Consider the following 22,036-nt stretch of genomic DNA (forward strand, 5'->3'; position numbering starts at 1 on the left):
CTCCAAAACACACAGTCACTTCACATTGTGCAGTTCTGGTTACCATACAACAAGAAGGATGTTGTAGTAATGGAGGGAGCGCATTGTAGATTTATCACAGTTTATGATGAGAAGATACAACTATCAGGAAAGACTGGACAGATTAGAACATTTTATTCTGGAGATGAGACAATTGAGTGGACCCGAACAAAAGTGTGTAAAATTGTGAAGGGATTTGATAAGGGAACATCAATACTGTAGATTATTTCCATTTGTTGGCACGTCCATAACAAGGGGACATAACTGTAGGTATCTACAAACAGTTGTAAAAGAGTTTAGGAGGAACTCCTTTACACAGAAGAAAATGAGAATGTGGAGCTCACTGCCAGAAAGCTTCAATTTAATGGCATTTAAGTGGAAACTCTTAATCGTACTGGGCTGACAAAAACGCAAAGAGGTATGTCTTCATACGGGCCTTGAACAAGATGAGGGAGCGAGTCAGAGGGGCTCTGGGATGGAGTTCAGAGAGCAGAGACACTGATGGGGAAGGTGGGGTGTGGGACATGAAGCAGGTTGGTGCTCACAGCGAAGGGAGTGGCCAGATCAGTATGAGGAGGTAGATTGGGGATTCTAAGCAATCCTAAGTAATAATTGGATCCTTTCCTCAAACTATGCTTCTTAATTGGATGCTTTAGAAAATGTGCTGTTGCCAAGTAAGTATCTCTTTCGTGCAGCCCTGTTAAAGATAGAACACAGTGCATGCTCATGCTCCAACATGAAATACCTTTTCTCTACAGTAAAGCTGTACCCTCTGCTTTGAAGTTGCTGCTGCGACAAGAGACCCCATCATAGGCATATGGTAAAAGCCTATGAAGAATAAATCAATTCTGTGGAGAGGTTGATCGTACAGCCAGGTATTGCAAAATAATAATCCCAATCGACCACTGCTGAGCCAAATAGACACCATTATAGACTTGCAGCTAAAAGTATTTGCTAACTGAACTGAAGCCTCAGTGTGTTGAATTTTACCTTTCCCCATCACAAAAATGTCTAGGTCTTTAGTGCTTTTGTCTGGATTTTCTCAGAAGAGACAAATCACCAGAGTAGATCAATATACAGTAATTGGAGACGCTTTTGCGGACAAAAAAGGCAGGCATTGGACTTGACACTTGTATTTTGAAAATGCTCTAAAAGTATTTTAAAGTTCTATCCAGTTTCAAATGAGATAAAATTGGTGCTGAATGGCATTGAAATTGTTTATATACAGACATTATAACAGCCTTTGATGGGAACTAAACTTAGTAATGATGTCCACTTGGCACAGTTGGCAGTGCTCTCACTGGGCAGCTGACTGAGTGAGGGTCCTCCAAGGATATCTCCTATAACACAACTGATAAGTTAAGGCTTAAAAATAATAGCACAAAAGCCATGTCAAAAAGACAATGAAGATTTGATCTCAGCCTCCCTCCCATCACAGCATCAATCTGTATCTTGAATGAATCCGGGGTCCTGGCCTCAACTACTCTTCCTAGTTTGCACTGCTTACGGGCTGCACTGAAATGGGAAGAGGCAGGAAAAACACTCAAAGAAAATTAAGTCTTTGCAAAGCCATGCCCAACCCCACCTCGGTACAAATGTTATTGAGATGGCATGCAGCTCTGGCAATACTGCAATAGTGTATAACTGAACCGTTTCAACTAAATTATCAACCTTTGACAATTGTACTTATTTAAGCTCAAGTTTCTCTTCGATGCAGGTGGAATGTATCCTGTATCCTGTACCCTGTTCATCCACTGTTGCAATGTCTTGAGTAGCAAACTAGAATTTGATATAGGTCTTTTCATATTGAGTGCTCTCAAAGTATTTCAAAGGATTTACATTTGTGTTTAATGACAATGTATTTTGTCAATTTGCGTACAGCAACAACAGCAACTCGCATTTATACAGGATAGCGACTCAGAGCAATGTCCCACAAACAGATATGAAATGATCAATTTTATTTGGGGGATTGTTGGCCAGGACACAGGGAGAAACTCCCTTCTCTTTTTGAATAGTCCATGGTATCTTTAATTTCACCTGAACAAACATATAGGGCCTTTGCTTAATGTCTCATTAAGACAGAACCTCCAACAACGCAACACATCCCCAGCACTGTCACTATACAAATGTAATTTTGTTGCAGTTGGCCCTAGGAGGGTCAACCTAGGGTTTGTGAGTTCAAAGGCCCAACATGGGGTTTGAATCCACAACCTTCTGACTCACGAACTGAGCATGCTATTAACTGAGCCAGGCTGACAACTATGTATATTATGCATATCCTACGTGAAAGACGCAAAATGAGTTGTACATGCTTTAAGACTTAGGTTGGTATTCATTAATTTCCCACAACACCTCCTCATGAAAGGAGGCAGCCTGCATTGTAACAGCTCCAGGTCACCACAAATAGCCCAGACAAATGCACTGGGGTTCAGTGAAGAGTAACAGGATGTTCAGTTTTTGCTGACAATGAAACAAACAGGCTGTTTGCAGCTCTACAGTATATTGTAATGAATTTACCTTAACCTTTTCAAATTGTTGTTGCCCATAAAAATACATTCTACAGTACAGGAATGTCAATTTCTGGGCAATGTAACTCAATAAAGAGAAAATATAATGTCTGGTGGAGCTTCAAAATCCAGCAGCCATTCGGAAACAATACCATAATCCCTTTGAATTTCTCTTTACAGCAGATTTTGTTATTCTTTACACTTCCCATTTTCCTCGAATTTTCTGAAAAGGTTTCTTTGCCTCATGTTCAGAATGTTAATGTCTATTGACCTCCTGTTCATTTCCTGGGAGACTGCCCAGTAACTATATTGATTTCACAATCCCAGCGGACTGGATCCAATCAGTGAAGATACAAGTCCTTCTACTGTTTGGGGCCAGGGATGGTTTGGTTTGGTTGGCAGCTCTCTCACCTCAAGCAGATTTAAGACCCTTGTTGGGACCGAACTCTATTCCTATGCTGGCAAACCCGTACAATAGGGCAGTACTGTTTTTTCAGGCATGATATTAAACCAAGATCCTATGTCTGCATGTTCAGATACATATTAAATTGCCTATGACAGTATCTCAATGGAGAAAGTAGATTGATTAGTCATTCATCTCACGACTGTTTATGGGAGCTTGCTGGTGCAAGTGGTTGCCCTATTTGCCTGCAAAATGTCAAAAAACTTCTAAAAAAATAAAAATAATATTCCTTGTATTTGGTATTGCACCTTTCACGTCAGGAGGACATCTCAAAGTGCTTCTCAAGATATACTATAAAGTGTAATGACTATTATGTGGTGAACATGTGATATGAAGCTGTAAAAGTGCAAGTTCCCTCTACAATCCAGGTGTGTCAGTATGAGGTTGGTTATGGCTGTTCCATTTGGTGATGTTCTATGTACATCACCTTTGGAATTTTGCTCTTAAAATAATAATAATCCTTGCATTTGATATAGCGCTTTTCACGTCTTCTAGACGTCCCAAAGCGCTTCACAGAATATACTGTGAAGTGAATTGACTGTATATTTGTGGGCGAACGCGGCAGCCAATTGCACACAGCAGTGTCCCACAAACAGTCGTAGATTGAAAATGACCAATTTATTATTGTTTTTTGTCTTGGAGGGATTATTATTAGGCGTGTGGAGTAGGGAAACTTGCCCAAATTTTCGCCCTGCCTGGAATTGAACTCAGGTCTCTCGCTTGCAAAGCGAGTGCTCTAACCACTGAGCTACAGGACTAATACTTTAATGACTCATCGGTTATTATCTTGGAGACCTCTGAAGCCCTTGACAGGCTGATATGGTGCACATCTAATCAAATTGTTAATTTACTGTCTGTCCTTAAAGTTCATGGATATCTTGTTGCTTTTGACAATATAGGTAACTCCAGTACATTCCTATAAACAATGCAACAAGCATGTTAATTCCTGATTGGTGGCAGGTTCATCAGCATTATGTTTGGATTAAACAAACAGAACAATGGATTGTTCCTCCAGTGTGTTAGCAGAATATGCACAGAGGATCTTCTGGCATTAGCAACATGGCACTATAATAGGGTCTATAATCCAGGAGACCAGCATAATGGGATGTTTTCTTAGCTGAAATCACAAAGATTTTTTTAAATTAGGAAAATAAATTCAGCTTCAATTCTTAATTCATAGATTCATAGAATGTTACGGCAATGAAGGAGGCCATTCGGCCCATCGAGCCTGTGCCAGCTCTTTGACAGAGCAAGTCACTTTCACTATCCCCAATCACCATCTTTCTCCCCATAACCCTGCAAACCCGTCTTCCCCAGATACCTATCCAGTTCTCTCTTAAAAGCTGTTATCAAATCGGACTTCACTGCCTTTTCAGGCAGATCATTCCAAATTCGAACAACTCGCTGAGTGAAAAAATTTCTTCTAACCTCCTCTCTGCTTCTTTTGGTAGATATCTTAAGACTGTGACCACAGGTCACAGACACACCTACCAGCGGAAACAGCTTTACCCTATCTAGCCTGTTGAAACCTTTCATGATCTTGAAGACCTCTATCAGGTCCCCGCGTAACCTTCTCTGCTCTAATGGGAAAAGACCTAACTTCTCCAGCCTGTCCTCATCGCTAAGGTTCCCCATTCCTGGTACATTCTTATGAATTTCCTCTGCACCCTTTCCAGTGCCTTAATGTCCTTCCTGAATTAAGGTGCCCAGAACTGCGTATGTTTTTGAAGCTATTCAACCACTGGAACTATTGAATACAAAAACAATCAGGGATTTTCACCCCTTCCGAAAACAAGGAGCATAACAGAAAAGTTAGTGTTTTTTTCCATCATAGCTAAAGTAATATGTGGCAGCCACAGGCATCTATTAATTCTGTAGACAGACAAACTCATTAAACCCTTTAGTGTCAGAATAACTGGAGATGTTCTATATGTGTGAACAGCTGCAGACCCACTGCAGGCTCCAAGAAGAGGTTGCATATTATTAAGATGTTGGGGTTCAAGAGGTCTACAGCACCAATGATTTTGAGCAATCTGCATCCTCGTGGGATTTTCTGATGTCTAGCACAGTTGCTTTACAGCAACATATCGAGCTTTAACATCGAGGTAATTGCTTAGCATGAATCTCTCCCAGAGTTTCTATGGGAATGAAAGAGGTTTTAGGTAACATAGATTGATGAGACAAAAGATAAATGCTCTGAATTTGACTCGTTTATTATGCAGTCACCAATTCATGATATCTTCCAGTTCAATGAGGAACAAATATTGAAATTTTAGAAGAACAAACTGAAACAGAATGTACAGATTTTATATATCTTCACTTACAGTAATTCATTATGAAGTGTATATATTCTCCAATCATTAGTATTTACTGTTTTATACTTACATTACTTATCTAGAGAAGATACTTGTTTCAGTCTATCCAATATACAATTTCCTTCAGAATTAATATGAAATCCTTACAACCCACAAATGTCAAAACAGAAACTATACAAAAAAAACCCTGTATAATCATCATGTCATTTTAACATGGTTACTTTTATACAGCCCCAAACACAATCTTACACAAAAGGTCTGGCCTAAACAAGACAAAAGCTAAACAGTAACACATCTCATTTCCTAAAATAGCATTTGCTAGTCATTTTTTTAAAATTCCTTAACATCAGCTTCTGATGGAAAAAACAAGTAACATGCATCAAAATGCTTGTAACGCATTACAGATCCATCCTGTATTAATTTGGATGGTGAAATAGTCATCATATCATCTAGTGTGATCTGAACTCAAGAGCATTGCTAAAGACTACCGTTTAGGTCGGTCACATTCCTCAATGGCTGCTATCAGCTTTTGCCGTGCTTTTTTATTGATATGGGAGCCTAAGCAAACATTCACAAGGTTGGTCAGCTGCTTGGTTGAATACTCCTGCAAAACACAACACATCAGGGATTAGAATGGGAAAAGTTGCTCAATTCTGAAACAAATTTATATCAATTGAAAAGACAATAAGTTTATACGGACAGTAATATCAGCAAAATATTACGATTCTAACAACAGAATATGAATACCATAATGCATCATTTGTTTTAAAAATCCACAATACTGGAATAAGGAACAATATTTTTACAGCTGCAAAACAAACACCTATTTGTCATTTTTATTCCTACCCTGTGTTCCTTAATCCAACGCTCCATATCATTTTCAGTCAGATAATAGGCTTTAATGTAGGTTTCTACAAACTCCTTATCAGGAATTGGCCTTATGTCGGTCAGCTTCTCCAATTTCATCAGGAACTGCTGGAAGTCAAGCTGCATTAAGGCACGTCCCTCATTGCTACATTTCTTCACATTTGCATAACTACAACAGAAATGAGAATGAAAATCAAGCACAGCTCAGCAAATAACTAGTGCAGGCGTTAAACAATAAGGCAAATTGTCCATAATTGTAGGAAAATCTAGACACAACTTTCAAGCCCCGTCAATAATAATAATATTTGGACTCAAATTAAGAACTCAAATAAAGCCAAACCTCCTATAACGTTCACTGGATCCAATGTCTCATTGACCAAATTATAAGAGAGTCAGAAAAATGGCTGACTTCCAAATTGTTACGCTGATCTGATCACACGTCCTGCGCTCTCCTTGCAGAATACACTACTTGGGCCACTTCTTTCATAAAGTGACATCAATGTGCATGCACGCAGACAGCAGGCGGTCAGTGCTGAAACAGATTATATGGATCTACAGTATAAATGATAAGCGAGGTGGCGCTCTGTCATAGGGTGTTATAAAGGTGTTCCATTGTATGTGCAGGAGTCTCCGGAAAGAGTCACTATGGCTCAGTTGGTAGCATTCTTGCCTGTGAGTCAGAAGCTGTGGGTTTAAGGTCTACATCGGGACTTGGAACTCCTGTAATCAAAGCTGACACTCCATTGCAGTCTTGAGGATGTGCTGCATTGTTGGAGGTGCCGTCCTTTGGACGAGATGTTAAACCGATCTCCCTTCTGCCGTTTCAAGTGGACATTAAAGATCCCATGGCACTACTTAAATAGAGAAGGGATTTTCTCCCGGGGTCCAGGCTAGCAATTCCACAAATAAAATTGATCATTCACTTCATGACTGAGACATTGCTGTGCATGGTTGGCTGCCACATTCGCTTACAAATACAGTCACTTCACTTTATGGTAAATTCCTGTGAAGCGCTTTGAGATATTCTCCCAAAATGATAGGTTCTATATAAAATCAAGCATTATTATTATTTCTAATCTTCCAACATCATATAGGCCTTTCTTCGCAATGGACTATTCCCAGCTGTTTTGTGCCGATAACAGTTTTTCACTGTGGGTCATGAGGTTGTTATTGCCATTGCTTCTTGTTCCCCAACCAAACAACCTAAACTTTTGCCATTTTTAGCATGTGTGAAGCGAGCCGACTGGCTGTATGCATGTGCAGTAACTAGGTCTACATCCAATTCACGCTACAAGCATAACCCTACAAAAACAGGCTTCTACTGTATATTACTGTGATGTAGAGATGTTCTTCACCTGCTCTCTTTAGCAGAGTTTATGTTTGGAAACTAAGAGCAGTAGAATGGAGCAAGCCCTCAAACTTTTAATAAAGCACAAGCTTCTGGGGATGGAAATTAATATGGCAAAAATAAAACAACTTCCCTCCATTGAATTAAGCTTACAGCCCTGTGAACTGAAGAGTAGTTAGCTAAGGAGGCAAGGCATCAGGGACAAAAATGTTTCTTTGTGACATTTATTTCAAGTCTGATTTGCTAAGTGCAGAATGAATTCAGATCGGAGAGAACAGCAGGGCTTGTGTTCTTATTAATGCTAAATGTATTTCAGCCTAGGCAGAGATCTTAGTAAAACAGGAATAGACACGAATAGGCAGAGCAGTTATTGTTTTTGCCACAAAAATAAAATAATTTTCAATAATAATTTAAGCCTGCTGAAAAATAGCTTTCTCAGAATTGGAATCTAAACTGCATTGAAAGCTTTCCCAACTAGTCCCCTATCACATTAGGCTATTGTGGTAATTGGTCTAAGAGTTGTTTTTGCTCCAAAATCACAAAACGAAACGGAAAACAAGGAGGAAAGAATGTTTGTGTATGTGTGATTTGAAAAAAATAAGAATCTGAATAAAAGGTAGAATTGCTGGTACACATTGGAACAATCTAATTGTAACTATGCGGACAGTAAAATCATGTAAACCAGATAATCTACAAACATATTTTATGAAAATACTATACATTATGCAAATCATAATATGATAATTCTTGTACTTGATATAACGTCTTTCAAGTCAGCAGGACGTCTCAAAGCACCTCACAGTGTAAAGTGCAATGACTGTATTTTGTAGGTGAATAGGGCAGTCAATTTGCGCACAGCAATGTTCCACAAATAGCCACAAACTGAATGACCAATTTTATCTGGATTGTTTGCCAAGATAACTTGAGAAACTCCCTTCTATTTCCAAGTAGTGCCATGAGTCTTCATTGTCACCTGAACAGGCGAGAATCTCCTGACAATGCCACCTGAGAATCTCAGTTTAAAGTCTTTTATGGAGTACAGCACCTCCAGCAATGCAGCGGCCCTCTCCCCCCAACACTGCATTGGAGCGTCAGTCAGTCTAGATTAATTGAGTTCCAAATCCCGACATGGGGCTTGAACCCACAATCTTCTGACTCTGAAGTCAGAGTGTTACCACTGAGTCAGGCGGATACACAATACTATAAGATTTTAGATGTTCATAAAGCCTTTGAACGTATCTCCGCTGAGGATAAGCTATTCAATGTTATAAATTAATCTGGCTAGTAATATCTTTACATAAGATGGATTGCATACCATGAGGGAAAGGGCCAACACACCCACTTCCTATATAGATCATGCAAAACCTATCCTAATATGAACTTCAATTGAAATATGAAATATCATACCGGAAATATCATCAAGCCCTTTCATCCCCTTTAAAAGTCACCAGGAGATCAGAAGATTAATGGAGATGCTACAAAATAACACAAGTTTCATCGCCTTGACATCAAATGTTACTGATGCACTAAAGCATCAAAAGATCCGTATTTCCATTCTTATACAAATTCCTATTTTTTTTTAAAACAGGATCCTCTGTGGAATTATTGATATGAAAAGGAAATTAAGTGGCAATAGATGCCATCATAGAAACAGAAGGTGCTAAGATTCTCCTTGACAACATACAATGTTTAATCATTTCATTTCTTTAGTGATTCTGAGATGACTTTGGTACTGATTAGTTCAGGATACAGGCACTGGGCTCCAGTTCTGAAAATAGGAAGTGAGAGATGGTGGTGCATAAAGGAAGAAATAGCAGAAGAATGAATGAAGAGAACAGACAGGGAACAGAAGAACTATAAAAACAGAATTAAGCGGCCAAGCAAATAAATATACAGAGTGGGTAGAGAAGAAATACACAAACTACAAAGAAAGTGAGAAGCAACACAAGTAATAACAGGGGAATCCTGGGTATAGCACAGCCTGTGTGTCTCTCTGTGTCTATGAGTGTATGTGAGTATGTGTCTCTTTGTGAGAGTGTGTCTCACTGTGTATGTGAGTGTGTGACTCTCTCTCTGGCTGTGAGTGTTTGTGTGTGTCTCTCTCTGTGAGTGTGTGAGAGTGTGCGTGTCCCTGTGTGTGTGTGTGAGTGGTGGCGGGACTGGAGAGGCAGGAGGTGGTGACCTCCTGGAGCCCCGCAATCAGGACAGTGGCCTTCAAGTGTAGTGCAGGGTGGAGACAGACCATTCGGGCTTGTATTAGTGTCCCCCCCCACCCTCCACCGAGTGGGCCACCCAGGTTTTGTTAAAGAAAGCGTTTTTATTGCAACAATCTAATGTGTGTTATTTCCTCATGTTTAGTCTTTATCAATAAAATGAAAAAATCTAGGTTAGTAGTAAAATATACCGCTCAATTGCACCAATCAAGCCCCCGCAATATTCTGCAAAAGTCATCAAATTTCCCTGCAAATTTTGGTAAATATTTCTGCAATTATCTATTGGGCCTGGTTATTGCATTGATGTCCCATATGATAAATAACCTGGTTGTCAAATCACCATTAATATCATTTCCTGTGTCTTGTGCATAGCACAGGAAGCAACAACAACAACAACTTGGATTAATATAGCACCCTCCACGCCGGACGGCGTCTCAGAGTGCTTTATATAGTAATGTAAACGTCACTTCCTGTGTACTGCGATGCATTGTATTGCCTCCTGTGCGCTTTGTGAATGGACATTCACGGCACTTTTTGGACATAGCGTACATGCGCAGCACGTCTCATTTTATTTGGTGCTTCTCTTGTAACACAGTCTCTATGATACTGGGCCCAGAGAACCATATTATAACGGGGTTGCCCTGCATGTTGTTGATTTTATAATACAGAATAACCCTAGATTTGGAGAAAAAAATTCTTGCACTACATTAATGAAAAACATCAAGACTGTTTCTATACTTTTTCACATTAATATGCACATTAACAAGCAAAAAGGCAATGCAGAGTGAAGTTAGATCAGGATACTGGCGAACTGAAAGAGTGTTTTCTGGGAGGGAGGAAGAATAATGGCTGAAAAGTAGAAAATAATGGTTTAGCATTATTGCATGGCAATAATCCAATCCAGTTCCATTAATATAAACCACAAGAAGGAAAGCAGCGTAATCTCAAATCCAAACTAAAGAGGCTGGAGATGTACAGAAGGATAATCAGTATTAAAAGAGAAAGATGGCTTAATGTTTCAGGTCTGACCCTTTGTCCTGCTGTGCATTTGAAAGATTATCAGTTTCTAGCTTTTCACCATTTTCATTTTATATTTAATCTACACAATTGGAAATCTATTTCAAAACTTGCCAAATTTTTAGTTTGTAATCCAGTAACAGCATTAAAAAAAAGTAAATACAGAAGATTCCTATTATAACATGTTTATTAAAGATAGATCTGAACGGTTTTGAATATGGGGAGTGAGAGGACAATTGGGAAGGAATCCGAGGATAAAGCGGTCTGCCTTTGCTCTCTGGAACTCCAGCCTGGTTTGTCGAGCGAGAAACACAAAGCAGATCAATGTTTGCTAAGAGGAGGGAGCAGCTGGGGAAATTGTGTTGCAGAAGGTTGCAGCGACTAAGACTAAGAAATGAGGGATTTAAAAGTGAGGACCAGAATTTTGAATTCGATCCAATGGGCACCCACCTTTTTAGGGGCATCTTATAACTGGGTTCTGCTGTAAGCAGCAATTACAATTATTTATCCTAAGCAGATCATTACTCTATAACACAGCAACAACAAAATTACATTTGTATAGCCCCCTTCAAGTCGGGAGGACGTCCCAAGTAACATCTACAAACCAAAATTAATAAACTGCTAGAACCAGTGATCATTTAAAATTGTTTAGAACACAAACAATTGATTACTCACCCCTCTACAATGGTCCTGTTTGCCAGTCGAATGCAATGCTCCCATAGGATGTTAGAGACTTGCAGTGGAATGCGCACTCGTTTGGAAACCTCGAATAACCTCTTATTGAATTGCTCAAACTCCTACAAAATAAATGCAGAAGTAAGCAGTTAAGCATGTTCGTCCAACTTATCCATATGAATGGACATCATGCAGAGAACAAGCTATTCCCAGGACTATTTGCAATACCCTATAGGTCAACAAAACTCATTAGGGTAAACTGCTGGTTGCTCCTGGTCCTGTTATACATCTCTTAACCAATTCATCTTTTTTTAGTGCTCAGTCAGCATTTGCTAACAATTGTCTGAAATCTCAGCAAAATTACCTCACAACTACTATAAACACAAGTGTTAACTCCTACTTGGCCATTGAGTTCTTTAACAATGTTGCACGTGGAAGGGTGGATCGATCTTTGGCAGTACATTACTAAATATTTGAGGTGTTCAAATTATGAGGAGTTGTGATAAGAGTTTCCACTGCCGAGTGGATCAGTAGTCAGAGGACCTAGATTTAAGATAATTGGCAAAAGAACCAGAAGGGAGATAATAAGAATTTTTTTTAGGCAGCGAGTTGTTATGATCTGGACTGCTCTGCCTGAAAGGGTGGTGGAAACAGATTTGATAATAATTCTCAAAAGGGAATTGGATAGAAACTTGCAATGCTATCGAGAAAGAGCGGGGGAGTGGGACTGGTTGGATAGCTCTTTCAAAGAGCCTGCACAGACACGATGAGCCGAATGGCCTCCTTCTGTGCTGTAAGATTCTACTATTCTGAAGTTGGCAGGCACACAGTGCTTTTGCAGTCATCAGTGATGCAGAGTATGTGACATTAGATATAAGGGAATGTATCACCATTAAAAACACTCTCCACATCATTCAACAAAGAACTGACTTCATACTTTTAGAAACATAAAAACATATGATTTGGAATAAGAACATAAGAAATGCTAGATGAAAAAAGACCAAGTCTATCTAATTCACCTTCGCTTCCTGAAGGTTGCCTGCACATATGTCCCAAACTACCTATGTATGATATCCCATGATGTTATTTCCTAAAAGAAAACTATCTAATCTGTGTCTGAAAGAATCAACACTTCCTGCTTCAACCATCTCCCTGATGAGCCTGTTCCACAGAATGTTGCAAATGAGGTAGAATTTGGGGATGTTGTAAATTCAATTGTTTGTGCCTTCAACTTCTTGCTTTACATGCGGAAACTGCATCAGAGTGGCAGGTTGCAACTCTGATCAGATCTTCAATCTTCCAAAATTTCAGTTTGTTGTTGGCTGAAAACTCCACTGACAGAATCAATGTTGAGCCATTGAAAATCACTTGTAAAACGTGCAGAGGAATTAGGGTATGAAGAAAGAGCAGGCAAGTAGGATTTTGTTTCATCAGCCAATACTTGCGGAAACCCACCACCATGCTTAAGAGCCTTCATAAGAAGTCATTTTCAGAATACTATAAAGCAAGCTCTTCATTACCAGCATAAATACTGTAGGAAGTTGCTGTCAATTCCTTAACTGGAAGTGTGTATAACTGCAAAGTAATCAACCACAATGAGCATCTTCGAGTGGTCTCATCACAACTTTAGTGGACCTCACGTTTATTACAGATGCATCAAATGATGTGAAGTAATTTTACAGCGTCATTGATGACTCCAATCAGCAATGAGGGGATAATGGATGTGCAAAACTAGGCTTCATTATGGTAATTATGATAAAATAAAATAAAAACACCAAACATAATAATCCTTGCATTTCTTATAGCGCTTTATCACGTTGTTGAGATGTCTCAAAACACTTCACAGAATATCCTGTAAAGTGAATTGTCTGTATATTCTGTGGGCGAAACATGGCAGCCAATTGCACACAGCAGTGTCCCAAAAACAGTCATGGACTGAGTGACCAAACTATTATCAGTATTATTTTTTTAGGGGATTCTTACTCCCGGAAAGCAATCCGCCAATTGACTAACAACTGGGTTCATTCCTACTTACTGCTAGGTAAACAGAAGCATGTGGGGTAAGGAAACTTGCCTAACATTTTGCCTTGCCCAGGAATTGAACTTGGGTCCTCTCGCCTGCGAGGTGAGTGCTCTAGCCGATAAACTACAGGTCTACACAAACACTACAGTAAATACAGAGAAATCCATATAAAGGATGCTCATTCAGGGATTTCAACCATCCTAAAAAGGGGGTCATCCACATAATTCTCAGTTGGTCATGCAGATTTATTCCTTGCCGTAATGGACAATGTGAAAATACAGATTGTTTTTCCATAAGGTTTGGACAAGCTGTATATAAACACTAAGTTTGTCACAGTTATAAAAGTTCAATTTTGAAATATATTTTAAAAGAAGCTCTTATTGAAAGTTTTGTTTTAATTAATTTAACACATAACTAACCATTATCAATGTGTTGGGACATTAGAATGGTTTTCTAACACTTTTGCATCTTGTTTTCTGACAAGATAACTTAATAGTAAGTCTTTTCAAGTTAAAAATCAATTAATCCTCTTGAGATACTTAGTAACAACTGAACAAGCTTTGTTTTGGAGTAGAGCCCTTTGAGCTATTCAGCCTTGAGATTGAATCCTTTTTCCGGGCAATTCAAGTGCCGTCCTTCTTGTTCACACATTATAGCTTCACAAGATGTCTCTAGCACACATTGTCAATGTTCCGCATTTTCCAAGTAATCTGGCATCTTCAGGCAATACAAAGGTAGTTGTGAACCAACATGTTTTCACCGTTTTAGGATAAGGGTAGCTTGGCTGTAATTCAGTTCAAAAAAATCACCCTCGCATTTGTGAAAGCATATATTTTTATATTGCTTTAATATGCTGTTCAGACATATCTCAGCATTTAATTTTGTACTTTATTTAAACTGTTTTCAAATTTGAGCACTGGGATACAATGCCCTGGTGAGCTGTAGCATGATGGCATTCAGGTTTGTGCTGCCGACTCCCTATATAAACTCCCTATATGCGTTCTCAAACTCTGGCAGGTCATCAGTAGGAGGTAATTAGAGACCAGATAAATCTCCACAGAAAAGGATGTTCTTGTGAGCTCCTGGTGATCAATTACAAGATGGCATCAGCAGTGGCTTTTACTGCAGCTTGGAAATACTGCACAGTTTGGGAGGAACCAAGTGGCACAAAGAATGAAAAGAAAAGAAAAAACAAAATCTATTTAGACCACATCTTGATTAAAATAATACTCCCCTCTGCAAATGAGAAAACTAAACTGAAATGAATTCCTGAATTACTTTAGGAAGTAATGTAATCTTGATTCATTACACTTCTAAACTTGTTAATTCATGGGTTAATTTCATTATGCAGACTTTTGCCCAGAGGACTTTGAATTACATTTCTATACCTGTAGCCACCATCTGTCCAATGAAAAATGCATCTTGCCATTGCAATTGGTAACAAAATATATCTGTAGGCATTCTTTTGATTTTATTTCACATTACATTGGTACAAGACTAGTGAGCAATATAATAACTCTCACTCCCCCAGTTGCTACAGAGGGAGAATTTTTTGTCTCTGATTAGATTATTTAAAGCATTTCATAGAGATTTCACAATCCATTTATATAATTCTGGTTAATACAGAACACAAGGAGGAAATGGAAAACTTTGGTACGAGATGTGTCAAATGTAGTTTGAAACTTTTATATATCAACAAGAACCAAGACAGGTCAGTAAAGGGAGTAATAGGAACAAATTTAAATCCGAAAGGCCTGATGAGATGATTGAAAATAATAATTCATGAACATCCTCCCAGTCAACTATAGCAGCTTGCTAATTATAAAGACAGATATTATTCATTAGGTATTTGAAACCATTTCTCACAGAATGGTTTCACTGACCTCTGATGCTATTAATATTCAGAAATGATTGCTCAAAATGTTCTGTCATTCAAATACTATCAAAGCTAATGTACTGAGGCACTAAAATCTAAATGCCAATTCCATTAGCCTCTCAATTACCTTCATTGTTTAATTACCAGTTCAAAAATGAAAGTGTCACTTCCTGGTGGAATTTATTAAAAAAAGTTCCATTTTTTTTATGTCACCAAACAGGCACTGTTCATATTAAATCAGCTCAAAACCATCTTACTATTTAATTGCAGATAATTAGTTGACAGAACCATTCCAAGAAAAAATATACTATATGGAAACAAACATTTTCAGTACATGATCCATCATGTTCACATGACTTGTTTTTAAGAAGCCCTTTCTTTTAATTCACGTTACAGCTCTTTCAAAATAATAAGCCTTCATGTTTTTACTGCTCAGGTGTTGTCCAGTTACCTGTTGAATCATTCTATTGCTCAAGCTTCAATAAGCACCTAGATAATGGATTCCACCTGGATAATGGATTCATAACAACCTCTGAGGTTAGGAAATGTATTCTCACCTCTCGCATGATACTTCTGCTCACAACTTCAGGATTATGCCACCTTGTCAATTTCCCCCAACTATGGAAATAGCATTTCCTAAATTACTTTGTCATACCATTTCAGAATTTTAAACAGCTCTATCATATCCCCTTTCAATCTCTGTTACACAAGAAAGGTTAAAGGTAAAATATCACCTGCGTCATCCAACACAATTATAAAGTAAATCCAATTAAAAATAACCAAACAAAGATCATGATTTATTATCAAATTGTTAGATTATTTGTTGACTGCTTAGTCTCAGTTAGGACTCATTCAAAAACATATATTTTGCCACTGTAGTTATAATTTTGCCACTGTAGTTTGCAGTCCTGTAGCTCAGTGGTGAGAGCACTCGCTTTGCAAGCGAGAGACCTGAGTTCAATTCCAGGCAGGGCGAAACCTTGGGCAAGTTTCCTTACTCCACACAGAGCCTAATAATAATCCTCCAAAAAAACAAAACAATAATAAATTGGTCATTTTCAATCTACGACTGTTTGTGGGACATTGCTGTGCGCAATTGGCTGCCGCGTTCGCCCACAAATATACAGTCAATTCACTCTACAGTGTGTTCTGTGAAGCGCTTTGGGACGTCCTCCCGACGTGAAAAGCGCTATATCAAATGCAAGGATTATTATTATTATTTTTATTAATAAGGTGTCAGTCTGGCTCAGTATGTAGCACCTTTCCTCTTAGTCAGAAGGTTGTGGGTTCAAATGCCATGTTGGAACTTTGGGCTCATAGTCCGGCTAACACTCCAGTGAAGAGTTGCAAGTGCCCCTTCAGATGAGATGTTAAACATCATGGCCACATCACTTTTTTTTTTAAAATGCCTGTTCAGTTGGACATTAAACACCTCAGAACACTATTCAAAAAAGATTTGTTCCTGGTATCCTGTCCAACAATCCCCAGATTATATTGGTCATGTACTTCAAGGTTGCCTGTAGGACTTTGCACAGTGCAAATTGGCTGCCACATTCGCCTACAAAAACAAGTTATAACACTTTAATATTAATCATTGCATTTGATATGGCACTTTTCTCACTTTGAGACTTCTCTCTGACATGAAAGATGCTATGTCAAATCAAGGATTAGTATTAATAAAGATTTCTGCATATTTTATCCAGTGGTTTGGTAAATTTTCTTCTCATCATTTAAGGATATCAGTCTTAGGAACGGAACATTTCCACTTTGGGAACCCAGTGGCAACATCAAGTACAGCCCAACCAGTAGAAGAGTAAAGTTCCCCCTACTATGTAGCAATTTGTCACTGTGTGGTATAAAATTAATATAAACACTTTGAAAGTACGGGTTATTAACAGGTATGGGGAAAAGAGATTTTATACATTTGCCACGTTCGAATAAACTGGTAAAAAAGACTCAACAGACTGAATGGCTTCCTTTGTTTTTATGTTTCTAACATCGTGCTCTTAACCCCAGCCTCAGAAAAGTACGCCTTGTGCAACAGTGCAATGTCTTGACTGATCTTCCAACCATTTTTATAGCCTTAGAGTCAGACTGCCAACTTAGTCCTGAACTGTGTCTAACTGTAACAGCTCTCTTTTCCTGCTAGGGACTGAGTTCAGACTGAGATATGCAACTGCTGCACAATTTTGGCAAGACCTGGACATAGTCTGAAAGAACTACAGGCCCTTTCGCTTACAGACTGTCTTGGTTGTAAACCATCAGCTCAGATATTTTAAATATGTTCAGGGCAACTTCCCATGAATTTACTGCACAGATTCACCACCAATATCACTAAGCTCCGGGTGCTGCTTCCTATAGTTTGTCACTGTAGGCATATGTGTAGGTCACTGAATATCAAATTGGCTGATTCAATAAACCATTTTTTTCTTGTAATCATTCAGTTCAGGATAAATGTTTTCATCTGTCATAATACTCCTATATTTTGTGTCACAGAGGCTACAGGCATTTCCTCCTTAGTAATTAACTGTTGAGAAAAAAAAACCTTAGGCATTATCTATCTTATCTTCCAGTCTCTTTTCAATAGAGAAGATGCTGAAGATTTAATCTCTTACCAATTTACCCAAATCCACGTTGTGTAATAGATCTTTATTTGGCATTACAAAGAGTAACGGTTTAATTTAATTTTCAATTTCATTTTTCTCATTAACATCACATCTGTCACACATTGTTGTTAATTTACAAATTTCAAAGAAAACTTGTAACCCGAACCAAGACAGATAGGTATTATCAGCCTGCCTTTTTATTTGTCAACCAGGTGTCGGATACATGGGGAAACCCATCACCACATTTAAGAGTATCCAGACCACACTGAAAGTTTCACGCATCCCATCTACACATGGAACTTCTTGTGTACTGGAAAGGAATGGGCATTCTCTCCCTGGAGGGCTGCATCCTGCTTACCTAATTCTGGAAAATATTAGGTATAAGCTGGCAAGAGTCAAGGCTTGGAACCCTGGAGTGTGTGTTGTATATTACTTGTTTAATCAGTTTAATCAGTTAAAAATGCTTAGGTTGTCATTGGAAGCACCAACTAGCAAATGTTCTCTCCGCCTGTCCAGTTAGGAACACCCTCACAATTTAGCTTGCAGAATTAACCGGAGCTGAGTGTGAAGAATCCCTGCCCTTGCATTCCCCTAAAAAGTAGTCGTTCCACTTTACAGAATATCCTATGAAGCACTTTGAGATGTCCAACCAATGTGAAAGGCACTATATCAAAGGTATTATATGATTACTTTGAGAGCACGATCGAAGGTGAAGTGAACGCAGGTTACTCACCTGCCCTTTTGATTCACTTTAAGAAAGTGCCACCATCAAAGAGTTTATTCACAGCACAACAATTATAAGCTATTTAGGACTAAAGTTGTCCATTAATTCAAAGTTTTAATCTTTACCAATTAAATGGTTAAGATTCTGAAATGAGTGAAAATGGATATGAGTGAAATCTTCTGGTAAGAAAAAAGAAATCTTACAGGAAGATATTTGAGTTATTAGATTCCTTGGTACATTTGACAGCTCAGACATACAGATTTGAAACAATTGTTTTCTAATGTATTCTGCACCACAACTGCGGTATAAATAGAACAATTTGTAATACAGACCTAAATATGGAGTTGATCCACAGAAACTGGGTCACATACAACTCACTAATGCCTGGCCCTTATTAAAGGATTCTTTTCATGTTCAATGTCTCATGAATATTTAGTCAGAAATCATTCCATAGAATTCTGTATATCGATGGCATTTTGTTGGATGGGACTATTTCACTTTACGTTAGAAAATGCTATCGAAAATATTTTGGGTTCTGCTCTATTTATACTGAATATTTAATGGCAAATTGCTGTGATTTGGGCAATTATTTACTGCCAATGTGCAGTATAAATTGGCTCCTGACACCAGCTGAAGAATAAATGCAGGAGTGTGAAATGCGCTGGCCCAGTGCCCCTGTTTTCCTTTTAGAGTGCTTGGATGGACAGCCAGTGAGGTATGAACAGAGTATTTTTAACATCATGCATGTGCAGAATACCAGAATCAGTATTTTATAATCTGAAATCGAAATGAAAATAAATTGGCTTAGGCAGGATAAACCTGATTTACTGTTTCACATTACTATATATACCTTCAGAAGCAACGCAGTTTCACTCTGGCCAATATACCTACAGCACAATTTTTTTAATATACTAAAGCTTTTAACAGAAAATATTAAGCATAAATGTATTCCAAGGGGAAATTAACTATTACACGTATAGGAAGCCAGACAGAAAATCTGTTCTCAGATATTTGGCACAGGGTTAAATGTATTCATGAAGAGGAACAAAAAATATGAAGAATGTCATTCAGTTTCATAAGTGGTATTAAATTGATCTCATAAAAAATAATGCAAATTGACATTAATATTTATGAAATTGTAACCTTGTTCCTAACCACATATTTTGATGCAAATCGGATTATTTAGTCACATATACAAAAACATTTAGAAAAAATGTGGTTACCCAAGGTCAAACTTCTTGGAGAAATAACATTTGGCGCAAAAATTGCTTGCAATGCTCATGTTTTGAAACACAAGCGCACTTAAACCCAACCCCTGTTATATTTCTGGTCACCTATGTAATAAATACCATCAGTTAAATTTGGGGCAAATCCTCCACGTTCATGAAATCAAAACACATTACAGCTAACTCTATTTATGCTGATGAAGAGTGATCTAAAAGGGGTATAGTTGGATTTACCTAAGAGGAAGGAAAACAGCTATTCAAGAAACAAAACCCTTATATACAGTTCTGTCAAATAACAGTTTTCATTCATTGAAGATTTAAGATTGTAAAACTCCAAATCAGATTTACAGTGGCACTTCAATGATCAAAGATATTCTGCTAGGACTGTTTGCCACTATCGGTCATATTAGTTGACGTAACCTTTTAAAATGGGTCACTATTTTAAAACTATATTTTAATATAGTAAAAGACTTTGCTAACTGAAATTCTAAGTTAACTTGAAGTTAACTTTACAGTATATTCTGTGAAGCGCTTTGAGACGTCTCAACAACGCGATAAGGAACTATATGAAATGACATGACTATTATTAACTAGCAGATCAACAGGTCTCACGCTAGCAGTTACCTTGAGGAGAGAATCGACGTATACATTGTGCTGTGACATAATTTCTTTCACGTCCCATTTAACATTTGCCATAAGATGTAGCATCTGTTCATAATCAATGGCTTTGGCAGCCACGATCCAATAAATTGGCTTACGTAGCTCACTTGCAGTTGATACAGTCTGTTTGGGGGAGAAAACAAAAGGAAAAGCAGAGTAAATGTGGTAGCCAGATATTCATAAAAAGTCTTCCAAGTGCATTTTAAAATTAATAAATAGCAGTTTTATATCTGAAGAATTTGATGTCCTACCTGTGAATAAAACTGCTGCAAAAATGGCTTCTTGGCTGAAGGCATCATGGCATCGAGATGGGGCTGTAGACATTCAAATTGTTCAGCTAAAAATACTCTAAGAACAATAGACAAAGATAGCTAGAATTAGAAGGTCATTTACATAGTGACTTTCACATCAGAAGGACATTATTATGTGTAACGCATTACAAATGCTGCATGTATCCCTTTGTTCACATGGAACAGGACACACATGAATCAAATTAGCAGTTGAGGAGTTGAGATGTTGCATCCTCAAAAGCTATTATCTGTTAACTTATCAACGTATTCATCTTTCAAACTATTCTCACCTCCCACCTCCCACCTAAACCTTCAAGGCCCTGTCCTTGAGTGGTTTAGGTCGTACCTCTCCCACCGTCTTCACTTTGTCTCCACAAATGGTTTTTCCTCCGGCCCCCGCACTGTCTTGTGCGGTGTTCCTCAGGGCTCTGTCCTCGGTCCCCTCCTCTTCACCCTCTATATGCTCCCCCTTGGTGACATCATCCGCAGACATGGGGTTAACTTCCACATGTATGCGGATGACATCCAACTCTACCTTTCCTCCTCTACCCTCAACTCCACGACCACCGATGTCCTGACAGCCTGCCTGTCCGACATCGAGTCCTGGACGAGAGACAACTTTCTTCAGCTCAACGTGCGAAAAACTGAGGCCCTCCTGATTGGCTCACGTCAGCGCCTCCGCACCTCAGGCGCTGACACCATCAGCATCCAAGGCTGCACTCTCCACCTCTCAAAGCCAGTCAGGAACCTCGGCGTTCTGTTCGACCCTGAGCTGTCCTTTCTCCCTCATATCCGCGCCACGACTGGCACCGCCTTCCATCACCTCCGGAATGTCGCCAGACTACGGCACTACCTCACCCCTCACGCTGCAGAAACTCTGGTCCACGCCTTTATCACCTCAAGGCTGGACTATGGGAACCCTCTCCTCGCCGGCCTTCCCGCCACCTCCCTCCACAAGCTGCAGGTCATTCAGAACTCTGCAGCTCGTGTACTGTCCCGCACCAGGCTTCGGGACCACATCACTCCCACCCTCGCTCCCCTCCACTGGCTCCCCATCCCCCAGAGGATCGAATTCAAGATCCTCATCCTCACCTACAAGGCCATTCACGGCCTTGCTCCCTCCTACCTCTCCGACCTACTATCCCCCTACCTACCTGCCGTACCCTCCGATCCTCTGGCTCCGGTCTGCTCCACATCCCCTGCCCCAA

General features: G+C 39.0%; 1 protein-coding gene across 2 annotated transcripts in view; it reads right to left on the minus strand.

The window, feature by feature from the left end:
• Positions 1-5,180: 5,180 nt before the first annotated feature.
• The window catches only part of vps50 (VPS50 EARP/GARPII complex subunit), a 123,142-nt gene continuing 106,286 nt past the window's right edge, over positions 5,181-22,036 (minus strand). For both annotated transcript variants that reach the window (XM_042332048.1, XM_042332047.1), the window contains 5 exons: positions 20,790-20,886; positions 20,503-20,661; positions 11,424-11,545; positions 6,150-6,339; positions 5,181-5,907 (listed from right to left, as the gene is read on the minus strand). In XM_042332048.1, coding sequence (XP_042187982.1) covers positions 5,788-5,907; positions 6,150-6,339; positions 11,424-11,545; positions 20,503-20,661; positions 20,790-20,886 — 688 coding nt within the window. In that variant the 3' untranslated portion in view covers positions 5,181-5,787. The remainder of the gene's footprint in view (positions 5,908-6,149; positions 6,340-11,423; positions 11,546-20,502; positions 20,662-20,789; positions 20,887-22,036) is intronic.

The sequence above is a fragment of the Callorhinchus milii genome, unplaced genomic scaffold (assembly GCF_018977255.1).
Source record: "Callorhinchus milii isolate IMCB2004 unplaced genomic scaffold, IMCB_Cmil_1.0 Scaffold2, whole genome shotgun sequence".
NCBI lineage: Eukaryota > Metazoa > Chordata > Chondrichthyes > Chimaeriformes > Callorhinchidae > Callorhinchus > Callorhinchus milii.